This window comes from Epinephelus moara, chromosome 21, assembly GCF_006386435.1.
Source record: "Epinephelus moara isolate mb chromosome 21, YSFRI_EMoa_1.0, whole genome shotgun sequence".
Lineage (NCBI taxonomy): Eukaryota > Metazoa > Chordata > Actinopteri > Perciformes > Serranidae > Epinephelus > Epinephelus moara.
Genome location: NC_065526.1, coordinates 6,480,894 through 6,505,589, shown reverse-complemented (window position 1 = coordinate 6,505,589; position 24,696 = coordinate 6,480,894). Strand labels below are relative to the sequence as shown.

General features: G+C 40.5%; 3 protein-coding genes across 3 annotated transcripts; all 3 read left to right on the top strand.

The window, feature by feature from the left end:
- The first annotated feature begins 3,626 nt into the window (after positions 1 to 3,626).
- foxq1a (forkhead box Q1a) lies at positions 3,627 to 5,237 on the top strand. The gene has a single exon (XM_050033227.1). The coding sequence runs from the start codon at positions 3,804 to 3,806 to the stop codon at positions 4,635 to 4,637; it is 834 nt and encodes a 277-aa protein (XP_049889184.1). The 5' UTR covers positions 3,627 to 3,803; the 3' UTR covers positions 4,638 to 5,237.
- Positions 5,238 to 6,145: 908 nt separating this feature from the next.
- Positions 6,146 to 9,833, top strand: foxf2a (forkhead box F2a). The gene is made up of 2 exons (XM_050033225.1): positions 6,146 to 7,791; positions 9,248 to 9,833. Exons 1-2 carry the CDS (start codon positions 6,825 to 6,827, stop codon positions 9,418 to 9,420), a joined length of 1,140 nt encoding a protein of 379 aa, XP_049889182.1. The 5' UTR covers positions 6,146 to 6,824; the 3' UTR covers positions 9,421 to 9,833.
- Positions 9,834 to 16,085: 6,252 nt separating this feature from the next.
- Positions 16,086 to 18,264, top strand: foxc1a (forkhead box C1a). The gene has a single exon (XM_050033222.1). The coding sequence runs from the start codon at positions 16,376 to 16,378 to the stop codon at positions 17,792 to 17,794; it is 1,419 nt and encodes a 472-aa protein (XP_049889179.1). The 5' UTR covers positions 16,086 to 16,375; the 3' UTR covers positions 17,795 to 18,264.
- The last annotated feature ends 6,432 nt before the right edge of the window (positions 18,265 to 24,696 follow it).

Sequence of the window (24,696 nt, the reverse complement as noted above, 5' to 3'; positions counted from 1 at the left end):
AAAAACACTGAATAAAGCAGCTTTGTGTTCAAATCAGTGTTTCTCTGATGCTGTTTGGCTTGTCACAGACGGGCTGCTAGCCCAACACCTGCTAATGTGTTCTCATCTTTTATCTCTGATAACTTAAGAGCCAGATGTTCAGGAGGTTTTGATCTGGAGCCAAATGATCCACAGAGGTCTCTTCCTCTATAAAAACAAACTGACTAAGGAATTAAAACCAGTGAAATCATTGAAAAAAGCAGTGTCATGTTAAAGATAAGTGTTTTTCTGATGCTGCTCAACTCGGCAGGGCTGCTAACTGAGGTGGTGGACGCAAAAATGTGAAAACGTAAAAACATGAATGGCCCCGTCTCGAGCCAGTGTTTGGTTTGTCCATTGCAGGCTACTGTAGAAAATGTTGGCAAATGCAATGGCGATCTCCGCAGATGAGGACTTGCTCCCTGCGTAGATATAAACAGCTCATTCTCAGGTTACAAAAACACATCGATTCTTATTTTCAGGTGTTCATACATAAAAGAAAACATACATCCCACACACTGGACCTTTACCAATCACATCGTCATTTGGTGTTATCCTTCCTGTACGGTATTTAGCCATGACTCTGTTCTTTACACATGCAGTCAACTGAAATGATTTATTTCTTCCTCGTGCCCTCCAACAAATGACTGGAAAACTATTTTCCTTCACAAACAACAACAGGCAGAGGGAATGTATTAGAAAGCACTGGCCTGTGACTGTGTCTGTCCCGTGAGTTACCACTGGGTCCAAGTCACCTTCTAGACGGGGGGGGGGGACTATTTAACTGAAGATTAAAGCTACAAAATTGTGGGAGAAAGTGACAGATATACACTGAGCTGTAGGCAACTACTGTAAATGTGTAAACAGGCATAACTGTAGTGCATTGCATTCATGAATCTGTGCATGCAGTTTTTTATGTTGGCATCAGTTTGTGATTCTTGAATGTGCTTCACAGTGTTCGTTATTCCTACATATCAACAAGTGAGACCTCAAGGCAACAATCAGAGCTCCAGTGATACCCAAATACATTTGCATCTGAAATGTCGAAATCAATTTTAGTGTGACAAGATATGTAGCTTTTATGCACAGCGTGCTGCTCAAAGATTCATTACAGCATAATTCATATTTGAAGGTTTTCCATTTTCATGGCTTACAGGTGTGTGCTTTAAAACCGAATTAATGAAAACTGAAAGGTCTTATCTGATCTGGTGTCTGCAGAAAGGCGACATGGTGTAATCTAATGTGCTCGTAAATCTCACAACACTGATCCTGACAGAGAGTCAGAGAGAGGGCGAGACAATAAGAGCCTGTTAAAATAATTTATGGCAGTGAGTCACTGACTGAGGAACACCTAACTAGACACACATATGAAGGCCACATGTTTTTTTTTAATCTATTGTCCAAGATACATTTGCCTGCCAAGCTCATAGGCTTCCATAAACATACCTATTATTACATAAAAAGGATATAAAATCATTAAACAAAAACATAATTAATGAAATTAATTCATGATCAATGAATGATTTGCTTTGCTTTATAGATCATAGTTTTGTAAAAACGCATTCATGCAGTTACTAATGTTGGTGATATAATAATACAAGTCATGGGTTTCTTACTTCTTAATAAGTCTGCAAATATTAATGTTCCTAGGCCATTAATAGAGTTAGTTTAAGCACCAAGCCTGCAGTTGTAAGCAGTACTAAAATGTTAATAAATGGAAAAAAGTTTTAACTCCTTTGTTTGTGCCTTTTTCCATCATTCATCCATATGACAAGCACATATTCCTCTCTGGTTCCACCTGCAGAGCTGTTATTAAGTGGATCCAAATGTATACACCAACACATGCAGGCACACCATGGCCTCACAAGCTGCTACATGCAGTGACCAGAATGAATATGTGGTATTTGAGCTCTTGTCATTGTGCGGTTAGCTTACAGGAATCCATCTTTCACATGCTACCTTTCAAAATAGTGACTTCACCCTGGATTGGGTGTCACGGACAACAAAAACAGATTAGTACCTGAAAATCAAAACATTCACACCAGCAAAAACATGTTCAACACACACACACAGACATCTTGAAAAGCACACTTTGCATAAACAAAAGTTAAACCGCTTGTCACAGTAACAACACACCAGCGGCTGGTGTGATGTCAACATTGGTTTCCAGGTGATGTATGAGGTTATTATTTTTTCCGTTTCGTCTGTTCGGTGACACCGTTGCAGCACAGCCAATGAAACCGGTGATTTGGCCTGATAATTGGCAGGAAGTGAGCCCACCAATTATACAAAGATGGGTTGTTGAGTTCAGCGTGACTGCCAGATGAACCTGAGGGAGTGTGTGGGAGGGGAATGTATCCGGGCTGTGGAGCAGCATTAAATGATAATGAAACACTGACATTAAAGGCACTTTAAATAAAGTATCTTCAATGGCTCTGTTCACCTGTTGCCCTTGTTGTCATAATCACACCGTTCCCTTGGAATCACATCACAAGTGACACCCCCTGTTCCGTCCAAAACCTCGGGGCGGTTCACTTGGAAAGAAATTAAATCACAATAAGTAATTTATTAGGTGAATCTTGGCACTGAGCTACAGGAAGGACCACTACTTGTTTTAAGAAAGAGAAACACAATAACAGTGGTTTCTATGTGGGCTGTTCAGTTGGCATGAACATCTGAAGTGCACTCCTAAGTGAAGCGCTTTGATGTGAGACATCTTGAGAGCATGTGAGTGTCTATACTCTGCTGGCACAGGGAGCATCTTTTCTCACGGGGAACTCTTTACACATTAAAAACCACCTTGGAAATGTAGTTTAGAACATTGTAGTGGGATGTTAAGCATGCCATATATGCATGAAAGGATTACTGAATGGGCCTACCGCCAAGTCAAGGGGGTCAATGTGTCAAGGCCCCCCTGGCCTTCATTTGCAAAATTTCACTCCAACTAACACGTACCAAAAAGGAAAGAGACTCAAAAAGACCACAAAGAGATGCAAAGGTGCAATGTGAACTACAAAGAGACACAAAACGACCAAAAAAAGGACACAAAATAACCTTAAATAGACAGAAGCAAAACCACAAGGAGACACAAAATTACCACAAAGACAAAAAACTACAAAAAGATGCATGACAGCACAAAAAGATGCAAAGTCTGTGTCGTGGCCCTAGGTAGTAGAGATGGTGGGGCCTTTTACATATATGTGTTGGGGGTTGGGGGTTCTATTGTCTCACAATCCGCCCATGCATATTAGCTCTGGTGCTGCCTGCAATGGGCAAATGATACTGCACTACCTGCAGGCACCACACCTTTGAATACAAAGGAAACATACGCCACCTGGTTGTCTCAGGTGAAATAGTCCCAAGGTGTCTGCCAGGTCACATTTCACAGGTGAGCAGGTAATAAAGCCACACTGAAATGGGGTTTTCACTTAACATCATCTTTGCTAAATACTATATTATATCTTCATGATGAAACTTTTATTATGATCACAGTTTTATTGCAGACCGTCCTGCACGCAATGTGAAGATGTGTTTGCGATGCTCCAAATCTTTTTTTAATCGTGTAGCTCCGCCCTCCTGGGTTGGTCCTGAGGTGAGCCGGCTATAAACAGCTGCTCACACACATTTGTAGGTGAGACCGGCTTCAGAACTCTGCCAGGTATGATAGCAAAGAAGGACTTAACTGGATTTGATTCAAAGCAGTCTGCGTCTTGACGCACGCAAGGTCCGGACTTTACGCGGAGAGCACATCAGGTCTTATACAGAGAAAGGAGTCATCAGAGAGCATGAAGTTGGAGGTGTTGTGTGGGAGCCACTATGACATGAAGCATTTTGTGATGTCCAGTGATGCAGAGGGGAGTGTGCGCTCTCTTCTTTCTACTGAGGAGGAGCTGGGGTCGGATGGGGACAGCGTTGCGCACAGCCCTCCACCTGTTACGCCATGCACCAGCGCCACCAAGTCCAAGCCATACACACGGAGACCCAAACCCCCGTTCTCTTACATCGCTCTCATCGCCATGGCTATCCGGGACTCCCCCTCTGGACGTCTGACTTTGGCGGAAATTAACGACTATCTGATGAAGAGGTTTCCGTTCTTCAGAGGCAGCTACACCGGCTGGAGGAACTCGGTCCGACACAACTTGTCTCTGAATGACTGCTTTCTCAAAGTGCTCCGGGACCCGTCCAGACCTTGGGGGAAGGACAATTACTGGATGCTCAATCCTCACAGCGAGTACACCTTCGCTGATGGGGTGTTCCGGCGCAGACGAAAGCGCATTGATAAAAAGTTCAGCAGGGCGCCAGAGGTGTCCGAGAGCGCAGAGGAGCCGCAGAGCATCCAGCAGGCTGCACCAAAGACTGATTCATGTGTCAAGTTTACCAGTTCATTTGCGATAGACAGCATCCTCAGCAAGCCGTTCAAGAGGGACTCAAACAGGGAGCATGTACCACTCCACCCTGCCTTCACCTGGCCGCGCTACACTGAACTGACGATGCCTCATTCAAATGCACCTGCCTCATTTTCATACGTCAAGTCAGCCTGCTATGTGGACTCCTGTGCTGCGCATGTGTCAAACGCCTTTGGGCCGCTCTCACACACAGTCTTGCAATATCAGAAATGAATAAATCTTATTATTTGACGATTAAAAATCATCACTGTGCACTGACGATGGACCCAGAGGAGGATTTAAACAGGACTGGACTTTATTGCGGTGCCAAGGTGTTACACTTGTTTTCGTACCTCTGAAAGCATTGTGAGATTTGATATTTTATACACAGTTGTTTGTTGTAAATGTTACTGAACTGACCATTAAAGTCGCTGTCAGAAAAATCGTGTTAAAACCTATGCACTTTCACTGTTTGTGTCTCTTTCTTTCAAAAATACGCTCTTTGCAACGAAATAAAAAATCTAACAAAAGTTGGTCTCCGTTTTCTGTTGTTGTGACATTGTTTAATGTTGAATTAAAACCCAGTCATTGGTTCCAGGGAAGACAAATTAGGGCTGACACCTCCATGACACATGCACCTTTTAAGGTGCCAGGGCAATGACTGTTATCGGGGCGTGTGTGTGTGTTCATGTGACTCCACCTTGCACATTTTTTTTTAGAGAACTCTGCCAGGGATTGGTTGCATGTGTGCCATATGGGCCTGATATAACCTCTTTCTTTACAAGCATTATACTGGCCCTTACAGCATATGTTGCATATCTGAGATATTTCTCCTTAATTTAAAACTAAATAGATAAATAAAAAAATAAAAAAATATATATAAATAAATAAATAAAAACAACATAACAGAAAATATAATATTTTTTATAATTCAATTTCTAGAAAAAAATATAAATAAAAATAAAATTAAGATTAAAAAAATAAAATAAATTTAAAATTGCTAAATTAAAATAAAATTAAAAATCAAAAAATGATATAGAATTCAATAATAATGATAATAATAATAATAATGGTGATTATTATTGTTATTATTTTAAATACAGCTTATTCTCAATTTTTCCTTTATAATATATGAAGCAAAAAGAAATTGCCTTATAAGTATCTACTGTTCAGTGTTGATGAAGCTCGCTGCTGCCGGATAGGGGCATCCAATATTTATGTTTTCTGTCTCGCGCTGCAAATAGCTGTCGCCTCAGTCACTACACATGCGCAGGAAAGGGTTTGTACAAATGGTGCATCCTGAGCGAACCCAACTCGAATCCACAATAGGAAGAAATGTCTTCCAAGTAGGGCCTATTCTTCTGAGGCTAGAAAGTAAATTTCCTTTAAACCAGCTGTGCATCCTGGACGCAGCGGGGTTACGGGTTTGATGTTGCTGATATTCTATTCTGATTGTGTTTTAACTTTAGTGGTGTGGGAAATTATTTCGCGTCCTCATTATAACGGTGATCCTGCTCTGTAGTGACGCCAGACGTGCGTAAAGCTCTCCCAAGACAGAAAAGGAGGCATTTACAATCAGCCCTGCAGAAAGTGTACTCGAATATTTCATTATCTGACTTTATTTAGAGTTTCTAATCACTCCATTTCTCCAGGGATATAATCCAGGCCCGAGAGGTAAACTGACACTTGTGCGCCGTGTGTGGCACGCTGGCACGCTCTGATGGAAAAAACATGCTTCCTCTCATGTCAGAGTCCTAACCCTGAACAGATCCCAAACAAATGAGCACTGCAAAGCTTTTTCCTCTCCTACACCTATACAAAATAAAACCACCAGCAGCAGCAGCAGCAGGAGCAAGCATTGTCACTGTCTGCAGGTACACAAGAGGATAAAGGGAATCATTTTAATGTGTCCTATGTGTTTTGTCCATCTTGGTCTGTCGAGATATCGTGCCAAATATCAGCCTGACAAATGCATTGAGAGGTGTTTTGGAAAGAGAGTCGTGGGAGGAGATTTGTCTTACTCCACTGCGCTGTGTCCGGCTTCTAGTCTGGATCCTGGCCAGATGGGGAGGGAGTAGTTCCTGGCGATTTAGTGGAGGAATTTGGGGGGATACAGGGGCAGAGAGAGATTTAAGAATTGATAGGTGGTCGAGTTGTGTTTGGCTGGGTGGATATGCGCAAGCAAAATCGAGGAGCTTTATCCCCCCTCTCTTGTGGGATTATTGCCAGCGATGGACAGAGAGAGGAAGGAGGAACAGCGGCTGGTGTTTCTTGATTTTCCCAGTTATAAACGCGCTGAGCATCGCAAAGAGACACTGACCTTATAATTAGCGCATTAGGGAGCCTTTAATAGTGTTTGGAAAATAGGAAAAGTTAGGTGTGTTACAGAGCCCCCACAGTGAACGGATCCAAAAAGAAACCATGACGACCGAGAGCTCCAAGCAACATTTGGATCCATCTAATCCTCGCTCTAGCCCAGCAGCCGATGCTCTGAATGTAGCTCTGCTGAGCGCACAGCCAGTGATGGAGAGCGCGCACAACGCATCACCCAAATGGAAAAAGGGAAACTCTGGCTTGAGGCGCCCTGAAAAGCCTCCCTACTCATACATCGCCCTCATTGTGATGGCTATCCAGAGTTCACCGACCAAAAGGCTCACTTTGAGTGAAATCTATCAGTTCCTGCAGGCCCGCTTCCCTTTCTTCAGGGGATCATACCAGGGATGGAAAAACTCCGTCAGACACAACCTGTCTCTGAACGAGTGCTTTATAAAGCTTCCCAAGGGTCTCGGTAGACCTGGCAAGGGGCACTACTGGACCATCGACCCGAGTAGTGAGTTCATGTTCGAGGAGGGCTCCTTTCGTCGCAGACCTCGAGGGTTCCGTAGGAAATGCCAAGCTTTGAAACCCATGTACAGGATGATGAATGGTATCGGCTTTGGTGCGTCCATGCTGCCGCAAAACTTTGATTTCCAACCACCTTCAGGCTCGTTAGCATGTCATAACAGCTACAACATAGACCTGATGGGTAACACGGTGCCAGGTGGCTTCGAAGGACTCGGAGGAGGACATCACGTCCCACACATGTCATCAGGCTCCGGGTCATCGTACATGGCTGCATGTCAGGTTGCCTCTAATGCGGACTATTGCCCGGACAGCAGCAGCAGCCCCCTGCAGTCCTCCCCGGCGATGGTAGGCACTTTGGACTGTCAGTCTCCCTATGCAAATGCAGCCTCACACTGGAGTTCACCTGGCGTGTCTTCATACATCAAACAGCAGTCGCTTGCATCAAGCAGTCCCACTTCTTCTGCTCTGCACACGGGGATGTCGTCTTACTCTCTGGATCAAGGCTACCTGCACCATAACGCACGAGATTCGTCTGATATATCAGGTAAAGCCACACTATATGGCTTTATGCATCATAATTTGTATTGTCTGATTCATATTTGCACCAGTATGACTCACAAAAATAGGTCAACATTAAACTGCAGTGATGAGTTATCAACCAAAACAAGTGACAAGTAATTGCAATTTTTCTTACAAGCTTTCAGACAGTATATATTCATAGACATTTTTGCATTTAGTCGTTACACTGGATTAGTTATATACATAAATATCAACCACCTGTGTGGCCTGAGTGAACCTTCGTAGAAATGCAATAAGTAAAACACAGAAACGTGCCTCTGACAAGCTCAAATTAATCTACATTAATTGATCAGATTGCGTAATTTTTCAGTTTCAGTGTGCACAATTTTATTTGCAAAATACAGCCTCTGTATTTAATTTTAAATTCCTATCGTTGGACTGCACTTTTATTCAAGCTTTCACTGGAGGCCTCTGCGCTACAGAATGTAAAAAAAAAGGCACAATAACACCATCAAAATGACTGTTTATGGTTAAAATCTGCGTGAAGAAGAAACAACAAGCATTAAACACGTTGTCACAAACATACTCTCAACCGTGAAAAAGAAATTCATGTCAGTGCAGGTTCATTACGGCCTTTGACACGAGCCACAGCAGAATAATAGTCAGGATATTTAAGCTATTGTTGACTTATTGTTTCATTTTTGCACGTTCTTAATAATGTATTTAATGCACACAACAAAACAAATTGGTACAAGCTTCTAATAAAGCACCCTTATAAATGTTTTACAACTTGCAGCTGATGGATTTTATTAGTTGTTAATAAATGATTCACCCTTGTTAAATAGATCCATTATAAGGAGAATGCATTTTGGGTTGCCAAGTTGTGGGAAAATCATACATGTGGCTAGAGACACCAAGTTACAGGCTTTATCTTTTTTATATTTATAGTTCTTTAGGAAGATCTAGCCTCTGAAAAAAAGGGCTGCACAAAGTTTGCACCAAAATGCATTTTCAACCGTAGTGTTACCACAATTTATTGGCTGAATACTTGATGGATTACAACAAAAAACAAACATTTATTGTTGTTTTATTAATGCAGACTAGATTGTTAATTAGAAAGTCGGAAATCTATGATCGTCTTTTAGTTAATTATGTATAACTATTATAATTTGTTGCTGCATATTTTACCAAATACAAAGATTAACAGCAGCAAAATAATTTGTTGCTGCTTGGCAACCCTAACTTTGCTCTCATAAATGGCTAATTTATATAGATTTATACAATGGTTTTTAATGTTTAATAAAGCCATTAGACACAACTAAGAGCACTTTATTAAAATTGGTAGCAACAAATGTTACCTATTGCACACATTTTGTTATCAAGCAGTTTGGATAGAAATTGTACATTAAACACAAAAACATTTAGATACAGTCGTAATTAAAGGAGTGTTTGACCTCCTGTGTCTCCCTGTGTGTTCTCAGTGGGCCTGTCTCGATACTCCAGCCACTCAGCTCCTGTGTGTGACAGGAAGGACTTCGTTTTGAACCTAAACGGAATCTCTTCCCTCCACCCCAGCACCGGCGGATCTTACTATCACCAGCTCCATCACCATCACCAAAGTGTCTATCAGGACGTAAAGCCATGCGTCATGTGACAAAACCCCAAAGACAGAACTGTCAGGAACATCCCTCCTCGGGTGGAGTTACTTTAACGCAATCTTTGGTGACCTTTGGTTCAGAAAGGGAGATTTAATTCCCTCTGAGTCACTGTCAGTGAACTTTGACCTCTTCTATAACCGTTAGTAATGGTTATGATGTGAGGACTTGTTGCCACCATACACTCTCGTTACATGGCTGACTTTACACATATGAATAAGCAATATCAGCATTTTTACTGAAGAAAACATACGTACACGTACCTGAATTAATCTTTATTCATGCACTTAAGTTTGTGTTCGCGAAGTTGCTAAAATTGTTGCTGATTTCCTGCAGCAGGCCACGACAGAGATTTATTTTTAAAGGTTGATATGGAAGTGTTTTTAGCAATAAAAGTTTTTTATACACAGAGTTTTTGCTTTTATTAGCACTCTTCTCTTCTTCTTCTTCCGTTTTTCTTTCTGTCTGCTTCAGATGTATTATTATTATTATCTAAAACTACTAGGCCTATATTATACAAAACCCGATTAATTATGACAAACACTTTTAAACAGTGCAGTTTGTGGGCGATATTGATCATCAGTTCACCACCCCTCTGAGGGCTGGGTTTAAATCATATCTTTGATTTACGAAAAATAAAAAAATAAGAAAATCCTTAACGGTATGAAATTCAACTTTAAATATATAAAGCTGATTTACCCTCGCTAGAGACACTATAATGTTTTTGAGCTCCAACACGGTGTTCAAATTACTTTATCAGTGCTTTCTTTAATCAGGCTACTACCATGTCTTATTTCACACCATCATCATTTTAACACATGAGCAACGGTGTGTTTTTAATAACTAATTATGTGTCAAAAAGACAAATTTAAAATAATTTACAAGAAAGTAATCCGTCTTTAATCCTCTTCATACACTGAGGATATTAAGTGTAGTTGTGTCTTAATTATCGCAGGATGCCAGCCTATATTGTTATTACACAGGCCTAATTATTGTTAATAAATGAATTATTAAAGAGAAAGACACAAGGCACATTCAATACACAGCTCTCAAATCTGACAGAAACTCATCCGTCTTGTTTCGTCCTGTTGGTTAACTTTCACGTGACTGTAGCACCACCTAGTGGTGATTTAAGGTTAGGGCCCAAAGTGACATATGTAAACCGTTTATGTGCATAACTTCATTTTGCTCAAGAGATTAAAATGTTATGCAGAACAGTGAGTTGGTAATTCAGTCATCTTAATACAGATACATTTGATATTTTACTTATTTTTTTTTATGTTAGTTACCCACATATACATGCATTGAATTGAAAAATGTCTCGCTGATATGGGCCCCAACAGTGAGGTTGTTTGTAGTCCAGAGAGCCTCACTGTGAACACTGAGAACCTGACTTACCTGAGATACAGTATAACAAAACGTTTGAACTTATCAATCCAGTTCTGACAGATGTTGACATGTCTTTGTCAAAGAATTTTAAACACCAATATACTCATAAATTCTGGAAAATTGATATCAAAAAGGTGACTGATGAAACGAGATTAATTACAAAAAGTTTCAACATAGATGGAAGCTTTCATTGCAGGAATTGGTATCCATTTCGACTAGATATAATGTAGCTCACAAAATAAATAAATACATACATATATATTTTTTAAATTAAGTTTCAATAGATAGTATTTAGTCCAACACACACGGGCAAGACCGTTACACTCACACACAGTTTGTTCAGAATAAATCATTTATTGGTAATGCTGAGAGAGAGCAGATGCACAGGAGGTCAGGTTATATTCTGAGCTCCAAATATTGAAATTTTATAAGTCTAATATGAGTTCAGGTCTGAGAGACATTGATATATACGTCATTTCCCAAAACCAGCTTCTCAGGATGAATGCAGGTACGGTTATTTGACCACAAGGTTATTAATGTCTCTGCTGCCCATGGTGCTGAAGAGAATTATGAATATCTTTGATATATATGTGTGATCCATATTACATATATTGAAAAATATATACCCCAAATGAGCAAATCAAAATGAATAAAATGAAATGGAAGAAACTGTATGTTTGACTTTCAGAGAGATTTTAGTTTTTGCATTGTTTTGTGATACATATTACTGAGCAACTGAGTATCACGTCAGGGTTACACTGAGGAAGTAACATTGCAGATGTTCCAAATATTAAGGACTGAAAAAAAAAAAAAATCAAATTAACATTTCTGTGTTAGACCTCTGTTAGCAACTAGAGCGAGACACAGCCATCAACAGCTCACACCTGTAGGTCGATAGGTGCTTCTGTGGGAAGATAGTAGACATGCCTTATGTTGTCTTACTTGGTGCAATTATCAGAGTAATGTCCATCTATGAAACAGCTTGTTTATGACCCAATTCAAATTAAAAAATATTCAACCATTAGTCATGATTTAGTCACACATCTAATCTGTGATATGTTGCAATAATTCTGATTGTTTGAAAAGGAAAATATAGACTGTACAAGTGTTCATGAGTCCAAACCATTTGTGGATTTTATAGTTTTTTATTACGTTGTGTTTCTCTCTTAGATGTTTTGTGTTTTTTTATTAATATGTTGACTTAAAATTCTTTGTACATCTTTTGTCCTGCTGGGATTTCATCCTGCACTTCCTTTTTGATTCATAATTTTCATGTTCTTGACAAGTATTCTTATCTATTGTATATTTTCAATGCTGATGACCATGGACAAACATACAGAAGCAAAGATCAGGCTAAAGAAGGAATCTATAGAAACTGTATACAAGGGGAAAAAATTATTCTCAAAATGTCAAACACTGGCAACATGACAAAATGATTTTAACTTTGAAATGGCATCATGCAGACTGACGTAATGCAGAGTCATATATAGAAAGAAACAGACTTTATTGCCAGTATTATCTGAAGAGAGCAGCTGACAACTCCCTGACAGTATTGCACCTGTTTTTGCACACACACACAAAAAGTTTTATGTTGCTTTAAACCCAGAAACAAACGACAATGTTCGTGTGTGACACCAGGGGGCAGTGTTTCTACCCGCTGCCATATGTTTAGTGCCAAAGATCAGAGCAGGCCTATTTCACACATGGTACCCAGAGAACTTTTTCACAGCAGACATTTTGACTTGTGGTAGTAGGAGAAGCTCAAGTGTAACTGTTGACATTATAACAATGTGTGCTGGTATTGTGTGTGCTGGACCATTGTCATCACTTACTGGGACACTTTTTAATGACACTGACACATCGTTTACAAAATTAGTGTCCCCTGTGTTTTTGCTACTGTGATAAGTCAGTGTCTGCTGTGAAGAAGGTCTATTAAAAATACATTGTTCGCATTAAGACTATTTTTAGTGACTTCCAAAAAAAAAGAGCATGTTAATCCAAATTAGATTAATATGATATTTCTAGTATGTCGCGCTTAAATAAGTGAAGATAACGTTTAAGAATGCTAAAGTTGCCAAACAACAGCAACATTTTTCACTGGTGTTTTGTACATCTGATCACTGTTGCAAATCATCATCATCATTACTGTCTTGATGCCCCACATGAGAAGGATGCAGAGGATGGAAAGAAGTTTGCAGGGGAAGTGCAAAACATGTACCAGTACATTTTAAGATGTCACTGCAAAGACAGACATGGGGATCAGGAGCTGGCAGGTCAGGGACCTCACATGGTGTTCAGCCATTTTCACTATGCATATATGTCAAGGGTGCACAGTCAGGAGGGGCAAACCAGGCAAACGACTCTGGAAAAGAGGCTCCCGATAGCCACTCATATTGGCACATTACGCAGTGACAACTATAAACCTCTTAAACGTCCCATGAAAGCACTATGGTGCACTGTCACTAGCTCTTTCCAAAATGCAGACCCTAAACAGGGCACTTAGCTATCATGTAATGGCTGATTAGGACAGTCAGATAGCTACCTGTAACTGTCATACATGCGACTTTAGGTGTAACTGTCAACACAATGAAGTGGAGCCTCGATGGGCTCCATGTTCGGGGCCCCTCAGAGTTTAGGGTCAGCATGTGGTTTTTTATGTAAAACATGTAAAGTCACATACATAGTCATACGAATTCTACACACTATGACCTGGGGAAAAATAATTTTAATGCAGAGCACTAAAATAATCAGCATGTGTGCCCATACAGGAAAAACAAACAAACAAACAGGAGCAAAGTTATAACATAAAAGCAACAAAACATTCCTCATAACAATGCTTACACAGCGTAACTCTATCAGCCTCAGGGAAGCTCTCTGACCTTGTCACCACTCACATCACAGACGCCTGCTTGTAGGGTTCACTGCGCATCATCTTATCTGGTTATGTTTATCTACTGACCTCGTGTGGTGCGTTCAAGGTCATGGTTTCCCCTTACTGTATGTGATAACTGGTGCCAGCAGGCTGACTGGACCCGATGGATTGTGGTACTGATTTCACACTGTAGTACTGAAATTGACCGTGAGGTGGCAGTAGTGTCTTAATAATGTAGCCTACATAAACCTCTGTGCCTGCAAGAGGCTCCTATGGCACTACACACACACACACACACACACACACACACACACACACACACACACACACACACACAGACCATACTAAGTAATAGATATTGACTATAAATGAATTTCAGCATTCCTCATTTACACAATTTATCTCCTAAAATGTTGGTATGTAGGTTTGTCAATACACTTGTCACTATCCAACACTGGTCATTATGGATATAGATAAATAAGAAAACTGAATAACTCCAAGTTAGTTGGTTGGAGAAAGCGATACGAAAACAGTGTATAACTTGCAGAACGTTGCCATTTCTGAACACTAGAGGGAGCCAAAATCATAGTTATGATGAACCTCTAAGAGTGTTATAGTCTTTAATATGTCTCTTTGTGTGTCTTTATACCCAACCATCTTCTTTCTTTCTATTTAATTCTAAAATGTCAGTATTATGAGCTTGATTTTATTTTGAATCACGTTATTTGACTTTTATATTAACATTAGCGGCTATACAACTAATTTATTAAATATCATGCTGCAGTGTTTTATTTTAACTTTTCTAATGATACATTTTTGATTCACTCTATTATCTGTTACGATCTCTGCTTTTTTTGGGAATATGAATACTTTGGATTGAGGGAGGAAAAGTGGTGGAGAAGCACACAAAATATAAAACGAGACTCAATTAAATTGTCAATTGAATAATATTAGAACAAGTGTCTCCTTTACTACAAAACTACAGCGTTTATTGTGATATAATGGTGTCCTTATTATTTTTTTTTATAGAAAAATAACAGCCTTCAAATGATTCGCCTGTTGTTTTGTTTATTATTTTATTATACATCCATTCATTTTTGTTCCACTGCGCTTCAGCCGTGGATACCTTAGAGAATAAAGAGCTAAGGAGGACTGGGTGGGCAGGCCGTGGTATTAAGTCAAAAGGCCGTTGTGAATTGTGTAAACAGCCCGGGGCGGTGGAAAAAGTTCATGCCCGGGTCCATGTAAGGAGAAACCGGCGGAGCACCAGGCCACTGCACGGACATTTAATTAAGACAACCTGCAGAGGATTACATCGATATTAGAACTGTAACTTTGCCTCACAATGACCATTAATTTCATGCACAGTCGCCTCTGACAGCAGGCCGACACACTGAGGCCTTCAGGGTCGGCTTATTGAACTTCTATTTTTGGTCAAAAAATGTGGCCTATTTTATTTTATTATCAGCTTTAAGATTAATTACATGGCAAAACATCTGCTGCAAAACACCTTAAAGACTCCCCGGGGACTTTTTTTTAATATTAAACATGAATCAAGGAGTGTGTGAAGATTTTTTTGTATTTTGTTTATTCGGCTACAGAGACAGTAAATTCTCAGCAGGCCTCCAACACCCCAACACAACAGATATTTAAACTTTTTGATAAAAAGCCGCTCATCATGTGAGGTGTCACTCTCGCCCCATTTGGTGCCCTGCTCTTTAAATCCTTGTCTTGTATAAACTCTCACACCTCTGGCCACTCGGGGCCCAAACTGCCTTTTAATTCCCGTTGTAATGAGATCTCACTTTAACAGCCCACTGCCAAAGATGCGAGGCTTTGCCTTGCTTTGATCTCCCAGTGATCTGCTGCTGGCCGTTGAGTGTTTTCACTAATAAAATGCGCTGATAAAGACGTTCAAACTGGACGTAAACGACGCCATTTGGTTTATTGGTGTTGCTGTCTTTCAGAATCAAAAAAGGAAATAAGTGGAGCGGCAGCCACAAGGGAGCACGCCAAATAAACTCACTGCATGGCGTGCGTAAAATGGGATTTTCCAGAGAAATATCAGAATTAATTTAATGCTTAAATATCCAGATTAATGTATAGATATATAAAAAAAAATGAAAGACAGCTCATGTGTTTCTGTTTTTTAAGACAGCAGGTTTGATAGAGAATATATATTTGACACAAAGTGTGCGGGCATATGCACTCCATGATCTGATTGTGTACATGTGAGTTGCTCTGTCACGTCTGAAGTTTTGGCTGCAGTGGGCTGGGAGTTACCGACACCTCCTCTCGTTTTTCTAAAAGCCCAGAGTGTGGCCGGGAGCTTTCTTGCTCTCTCTGCACGGCCTCACCTCCCATTGGACGAGTCGTGCACTCTTCGGGGAGGAGCTCCACTGGCAGCAAAAAGGAGGAAAGAATTTAACTGCGCAAAAAGTCCTGTGCGGTGACGGATGTCCAAAGTTCAGAACTTTTTCAATGTGCGTTTCATAGAGACACAGAGATGGGGACGGCTTAAACACTGCTGAGATCCAGCACGCTGCACTGTTGTACAGACATTTTTCCTGCCTTTTTTCCTCTTGAGAGAGCAGAGAGGGACTGTGATTTGAGCGCACTCACAGGAGGGAGAAGTGGAGCTCTTCTGTCTGCGTTATTTTGGAGCTTTATTTTCGCCGGATCAAAGTGAAGACATGCAGGCTCGCTACTCCGTCTCCAGTCCCAACTCACTGGGCGTCGTGCCGTACATCAGCAGCGACCCGAGCTACTACCGGGCCGCTGCCGGTGGGGGATACACGGGGATGCCCGCACCTATGAACATGTACTCTCATGCGGCTCATGACCAATACCCAGCCAGCATGGCCCGGGCGTATGGACCGTACACCCCCCAACCTCAGCCCAAGGATATGGTCAAACCCCCCTATAGCTACATTGCGCTCATCACTATGGCTATCCAAAACTCGCCTGACAAGAAGGTGACCCTGAATGGGATTTACCAATTTATCATGGAGAGGTTTCCATTTTACCGAGACAACAAGCAGGGCTGGCAGAACAGCATCAGGCACAATCTGTCGCTGAATGAGTGTTTTGTCAAGGTGCCCCGTGATGATAAAAAGCCGGGTAAAGGCAGCTACTGGACCCTGGACCCGGACTCTTACAACATGTTTGAAAACGGGAGCTTCTTGAGAAGGAGACGACGGTTCAAAAAGAAGGACGCGATGAAAGAGAAAGAAGAGCGGCTGCAGAAGGATTTGCCGCCGAGGCAGCAAGGCCGGGAGCAGGAGCAGCCGGTGCAGGGCTCCAAGCCCGTGAGGATCCAGGATATTAAGACTGAGAACGGGACAGTCACGCCGCCGCAGGCCGACTCGCCCTCTCTGAGCGCCGTGCCCAAAATCGAGAGCCCGGACAGCAGCAGCATGTCCAGCGGGAGCCCTCACAGCATCCCCTCCAACAGGTCCATCGGCATGGACAGCACCGAGCACCACCAGCACCACGGCCAGGCCTCGACGCAGGGCTTCAGCGTAGACAACATCATGACCTCCCTCCGGGGGTCTCCACAAGGGGCCACTGAGCTCACCTCCAGCCTCACCGCCTCCACCAGGACAGGTATAACACCGTCTTTGTCCTTAAACTATTCTCCAAATCAGACATCTGTCTATAGTTCACCCTGTAACCAAAACTCCATCTCCACTACCTCCAATGCAACCTATCATTGTAACATGCAAGCCATGAGCTTGTACGCCGGGGACAGATCTAGCCACTTGGCACCGAGCACCACCGTGGACGAAACGTTGCCAGATTACTCAGTCACTACCACCTCATCCTCCATGACCCACGGTAATCTAAACTCTGGGCAGGAGGGCCACCATCCCCACCAAGGGAGGCTGACCTCATGGTACCTCAACCAGGCCGGAGACCTGGGCCATCTGGGCGCAGCGTACCCAGCACAGCAGCAGAACTTCCATTCAGTCCGAGAGATGTTTGAATCCCAAAGAATTGGCTTGAATAATTCACCGGTGAATGGGAATAACAGCTGTCAGATGTCATTCCCACCGAGCCAACCCATCTATCGCACTTCGGGAGCTTTCGTGTATGACTGCAGCAAGTTCTGACCAAACAAACAAAAAAAATAGGCTCAATATTTTCCTCACGGTGTTTGAACTCTTCCAGTAATTTCCCCTCTCTTCCCTCTCACCTGCCCACACCACATGGACTAATATGAGACAGAAAACAAAACAGACTTGATCTTGGTTTTTCTAAAGAACAGTGTTACTGCAAATAACACGTAAGTCTCTCTTTGCTTTTGTGGCTTTATGTTATATGTTATGTCAGTTTTCATGGACGTGTAAATTGCATATAGTAATTTATTTCTAAAAAAATGTAGCCGGATATTATGGACCAAACACCAAAAAAAGTGTTTCTAAATTGAATTGCCTTAATTGTCCAAAAAACAATTGTTCCAATATAAAAGTAAGACAAAGGAACGTGTATATCGCCGTACTATTTCAAAGATTCTTCATTTGTTGAAAAGTATTCTGAAGGATTTGTTTGTTTGTTTAATAAATTTGTCATTTTATGTGAGTTAAAAGTTACGCCTCGTTTCTTACAGACTTGAATACAGGCTTAGGGTTGTTTTACACTCAGTCTGGCCCGGGTTAGTTTTGTGAGGGAGGTAAATAGGCCTCGGTAATGATCTGATCTGACCCTCTGAGATTCTCATTTCTTTAATGGTGTGATTGTAATCTACTGCACAGATTCACATCTTAAATATTTCTACTCTCACCAGAAAAAATACTTTATATTTACACGTAAGAATGCCTTATTTTGCTTCTCATTTTCACAAGGGAAAAATCATGAAACAAATATTGACGCAAAAGAAAATCTGCCTTCGCACGTCTAAAGAGAGGATGTTAAGGATGTGTTGACCTCTAGGCCTTTTAACATTCATATCTCATTTAATGTTTCTATTTTTACTGTCATATTAGAAATGCTTCAGGCTTTATACGAGATGATTGAGATGATGTTGACCTGAGGCCTAGACCTGGGAGCCAGCCTGCGCACAGCACAACTTTGTTTTGGATTGCGTTGTGTGTTTACTGGCGCATACCAGTGCTTACTTAATATCATACCACACATGCCAAAGATTGTCCCGTTGTCACTTCAGTTTTGATGTTTGAATTCTCACCAGTCTGACAGGCAGGACGCTGACGCGAATGGAGACATCCACGACCGTCACGCTTTATCATAAGTGACTCACCCTATAGTTTTTCAGTGTGTAGATATTTAAATGCAAGAGTGGGTATTTATAAAATTGGCTTTACGCAGTCAAAATGTCAGATTGGTGTTTTATTGTAATCCTAGTTGGCAGTTTTTTCTCCCCAAAAAGTTTCCCCCAGTGACATTAATGAATGGGAATCAATCTTTTTTTAACCACGGCCAACTGAAACTCATAAATTACATTATTATAGGCATTTATTTAGTATTATTGCGCATATTAATGGACATTGTGTAATTTAAATACAACACACTGCTACTGTCCTTCATCTCCAGCAAAAAGTCAAAGACGCTTTTTATTTTATTTCATTTGATATTTTTTTAAAAAAAATACATTTTATTTTTATATTCTGGTCATTTTAAATATTTTCAGAGCACAGAAGGATATTTATTTTAAATATCATTAATATATACAGCATGTATAAAATATTTTAAAATAGTTTCTGCTTGGATAGACCTGTGCGTGACGCGTGCGTAAAATTACGCATGGATACAATCGGAACAAAGACAACGTTAACAATAATGATACTAATAATGATGATGATAATAATAATAATAATAATAATAATGATAACAATAATAATAATAATAATGATAATAATAATAAGAAGAACTGTTATTACCACATTACTTGTATCAACAAATTTTTTTTAACGCATATTAAAAGACGGTAATTTTATCATCTGGTAGCAAATTGGATTAAAAATAATAATATCCGTTAATGAATATGATCATAATAGCAACTGCTACACACACACATGTTCTGCACATTTAAATTCCGAGGCGAGCTCCTTCTGCACCGAAACTCTTTAACTGACTTTCTGAGATTATTTCTGGTGCTTTTTGCGAAAGTTTCCACTCTAACAGAAACAGAGGGGGTGGCAACATGTCCTGCAGACTTTGCCAGACGCCCTCTCAGAGCCCACTCCGCACCAAGCAGCATGCCACAAACTCCAAAATGCAAACGTGCGATTCTGCAACACTGTTACGCAAAATGGAAGGTGGGTGAGATGAATTTATTCCTCATATCCTTCTCGGCAGCCTCAGGCCTCTAGACCAACAAGACACATCAAAACAAAACATCTTGTGAGTAGCTGGAGGTCATGGGCATATTTCAAGCTGCACAGGCCTGACTGGTGAACGACAGCAAAGGAAAGGAAAAAAAGATAATGCATGAATTGTTCAGTGTGGCAGTGAAATGCTGTTCTCATGTCTCTCTGAGCTCCCCGATTGCACCAGCTATGATCAGGCTCATAAAAGGCATTAGATACGTTCCCAACTAGAGGCCTAATAAACAAACGTCGTGTTAGTCAAAAGATTGATGGCGCCCTCACAGAATAGACCAGGTCAGGAAGGAATAAAATTCAATCAGAGAGCTGGAATCGTTTTTCATGAGACGGAAAAGGCAGAGAGGGAGACGGGGGTCAATGAGGAGGATGTCGGCCGCCAGAGCACCACCAACAATATAACAGGACATAGCAGGCACACACACACACACACACACACACACACACACACACACACACATATAGAGAGAGAGAGGGAGAGTAGAGCTTTGCTTGGTGTGAGTGATTCCTTTACATTGTAAATAATGCAATTCAAAAATAAGTCTCCATAGATGAGGTTGTAATGGAATATTACAACTTGTACTGAAAATGAACTGATGCTGTAATTAACAATGAGCCCACGAGGCCCGGGGCCCCCCATCCTGTCCCAAAGGGGGTCCCACAGCAAAACAGATACAAATTTAATTTCACTTTCATTTCCCTTCTCAGAAGGAGGAAAAATAATAAGGTTTACTAGTTTTGCTGTCGTGTCCCCACTTACAGATTATTCCTCCCCAAAACAAACAACAACTCTAATCAGATGTAACTCGGAGCTGAATCTCATTAAACAGAGGCCCGTGTCTGTTTGGGGGCCCCTTAACACGAAGACATTTGGGGACCCCTGTTTCAGCCTGTATGAGGCTTCACTCCGCATTTTTTTTTTCCTGAAACGTTCCGCTACATTCCTGAAAATGCACAACTTCACTGCTTTGGGTCAGATAGCAAAAACAAAAGCGTCATGTGGGCCAAAGCTTTCATATTAACATCAAAACTGCATCTTTCATTTGATGTTTTTCCCTCATGGGGGTAAAATCTGACAGGAAATAAATTCAAAATAACTTATTTTATTGATTAATATTTTCGGAAACGTGATTTTTGAGTAGACCAGTGCAGGTTATATGAAAAAGGCGCTTAGGGGAAAATTTTAAAACAACAAATCAGCATATATTCTAATTGTGATATGATACGTTTAAGTGCCAGCAGGGCAGATTTGGTGCGTGTTAACATGTGTAAGGTCAAAGTTCAAGAAATGCACATAAAATAATACCCATAACACAATTATTATATTAAGATAGCATTGATAAAAATCAATTTAATCTAAAAAAAAAAAAATCACATTATTCTGAAATTTACAACATATATCAACGGATTAAGAGCAAAGTTATGATGTTTATTACTGATATATGATTTGTTTGTTGTGATGCTGCACAAACACAAATCAGATGTAAAACTGCATTTACAACCTTCATTTTTGACCTCGTTATAACAAATATTTGTGAATCAGAATTACATTTACATTATTGATAAATTTGTCCTTCATGTGTGGAAGAAAATATGCTGTATTTGTTTAATAGAAGTTTATTAGATGCATGGGTGTTGATCTGAGTAAACACAGGGTCAAACGGGATGAAATATGTCTAGGTGCGCAGAAGTCTCGGCTGCAGACTGTGTGTGTGTGTGTGTGTGTGTGTGTGTGTGCACCTGTGCGGCTGAGTGACCAGCTCAGCTCAGTATGGAAAATGCTGTGTTTTAACTCTCGGTTAGTGTACAAGAGCTCCGAGCTCCAAGCGCCATCTGTTTCCAATCAGGAGTCTATAGACGCACATTCTGTCTGCTATGTGGCCAAACGAGTGAAAGGTTGGAGGTCCAACACTTGTCTCTCATAAGGGAAAATAACCGCCGCACGCAGCCTCTTATCCTGCACGTCTCATTTTAGGAAGACAAATGGTAATTTCTACAGAAATGATTCACTCGGCTTTGTCAAAACAGGCAGAGCGATGAGGTGTAAACAAGGCTTCTGGATGCAATAATGATCATGGACTCGCGCGGTATCTTCAAGTCAGGAGACGTGAACTCACGCAGACCTGGTTTTAGCGTTGGGATGGTGGGATAATGGGGTACTGTGGAGTCAGACCGACGGGAAACGGCCGACCTGCGAATAACCCGACAGCCTTGGCGAGATACCTCAAAAACGAACAGTGTTGCCTTCAAGTTACACAAAACCTGCTTTTCTGCAGCTCCGACCTGCGGTTTCTAATTATAGCAACTTTTTACGCAACGAGCACTTGAATGTACCAATTATGCAGCAGGGCATACAGTAATTTATTGTCAGCTTTTATGTTATGAATATATTTTTCAAGGTCTCATACTCGATGACTTTTACAACCGTCTTTTAAATCTGAATGGGCAGCAAGGAATAAAACTGCATGCTGATCATTTCCTTTTTTTTCTCTGATATTAAGCTGAATTTCTTAAAGATATTAAATCATATTAACACAGGTATGTAAGGTCATAAATGCAGTTTATTATTAAGTTACTAGAAAAACAAACAACGGTGTAAAACAGATGAACGATTTGCCAGCTCCTCGGTGGATTTGATGCTCTGATCATTTATGTTTGCAAAACTCACAGTAAAATAAATATCATTATTAAAATGCTTATAATTTATTAAAATAATCCTAAACGACAATCGAATAAAAAGAAGCTAATTTTTTGCCTGCAATGAAATAACTTTTTTTTAGCACAATAAAAACACAGGGCTAAAGACAATATGCATTTACACACAGACACCTGTGTGCATACACTGCGCATATTACGCATGAATTCAAAGCATAGCAAGGGTTTATATGAAGGGGTAAAAACCTGATAGCAGGGAGCACACAGAGCAAACTTGAACTCTGTAACTTGTGACATGAGAGGGCCACTTCAAAGCTGTCCAACTGCTGCTATTTGAGCCACAGTAGCAGTTGTCTGTGTCTTTCGTGGGTCTCATCTCATTTTATGGTGCAAGGCGGCCACTGGGCTATGAAAACACCAACAGCAGACTTAGGTTGCTGGAGGAATGAGAGGAGAAGCTGTCCCTTCTTTTACTGAGAGGGGATTGGAGCAGAATTAAGGTACAGTGACAGTCAGAAAAATAGAATAAATATGTCTTAACATCCGTTTTAATATCATAAAAAATATTAATACATGAATAGGTAAAAATACAGTTTACATTGTGTGGTTTTTTTTTGTTGGCTGAAATGTTATTTTTCTGCATAAAACGTCTTAATACTTAAAATATTTTGTTTATAAAAGCAATATAAATGCAGTACATGTAATGCAAATGTAATGCTATTGTATGAAGAATTTTAAGACCTCATTTTAGCACAAAAATATCTTTAAGTCAAATTTGTAGCTCAACAATTAGAAGAAGGAAAACCAACAAAGACATTTACACATATAATAAAAGACATAATAAAGGACATTCATTTTCAAAGAGTGCAAATTAATTTTCAATGAGTGATATGCTTCCTGCCTCAAGGGCATCTTTGCAGTATGAATACACATGGCAACTTCACATCAGTTTTCACCAGACTCTCCTCTGATCCCCACATATTTTAAGCCCAGGAAAGTGGGTGCCATGTGCACCAAAAGAGGAGCACACAGTGCTGCAAGTGGCCCATCTCAATCCTGAGTCCTTTAGTTTCTCCAAGGAGGAGAAAGGAGAGTGTCACAGCAACCAGAGCGAGAGATAGTAATGATATGATCTACTGAGTAAAATGTCATCTTTGCTTAAAATAGAAAAGGGAAAAAGTTGCTTCACACAGGAGGTGGGTCGCTGAGGAACCTGAAATCTGATTTTAACAGGGGGAGCTTTTGTTTGTGTGTGTGTGTGTGTGTGTGTGTGGGTAAAGTCATCTGAACTCTTACAGAATCCTCTGATAATTAATTCCTGGCAGAGTCGTTGCAGTGTGCTCCTCATGCAGTGTGGAGAGATTGTGAAATCATGTGTGAATGAGGGAATTTTGATTTGTGTGATTTAAAAAAAAAAAGGTCCACCAAAAGACATGCTCTTGAATCATTCCCCGCTAAGTGCCTCGTCACGTCTTGCCTCTGCTGCCTTCACTTTTATTTTGAAGTTCTGGTGGCAGCAGTGATTGTGTAATCAAAAAGAAGCTCTGTGCTCCCTGGAACACTGAGACTGAGACTAATCCAATATACTGTGGTTCACTTATTAGAAACAGATACATCAGCTATTTTTTTTTTTTTTTTTTTTTTTAAAACCATCAGTGATGCTGATCACATATTTGCTCTGTCAATCACACAAAGAGGGCAGTAGAGTCATGAAATTATCTGATTAGAAAGCGCTGAAAATTCAAATCTGAACGCCAACAGTAACACATCCAATTGGGGGAAATGCCACCTCATTCTTGCTTTCTCCAAAATCTGCACTTTCTCCACCCATTCTGATGTTGGTGACAGATTTGGTAAGTCATGATGAGATAAAAAAGCTTTGAAGAACGGAATCCATCACATTTAATTCCTTTAAACTGTGCTCAGGAACAAATGGAAAACAAATTCAGCCAATCGTGCATTTCTCTGATTTATACCATGACACTTGTCAGCATGATTAAACATTATTTTGAGCTTTG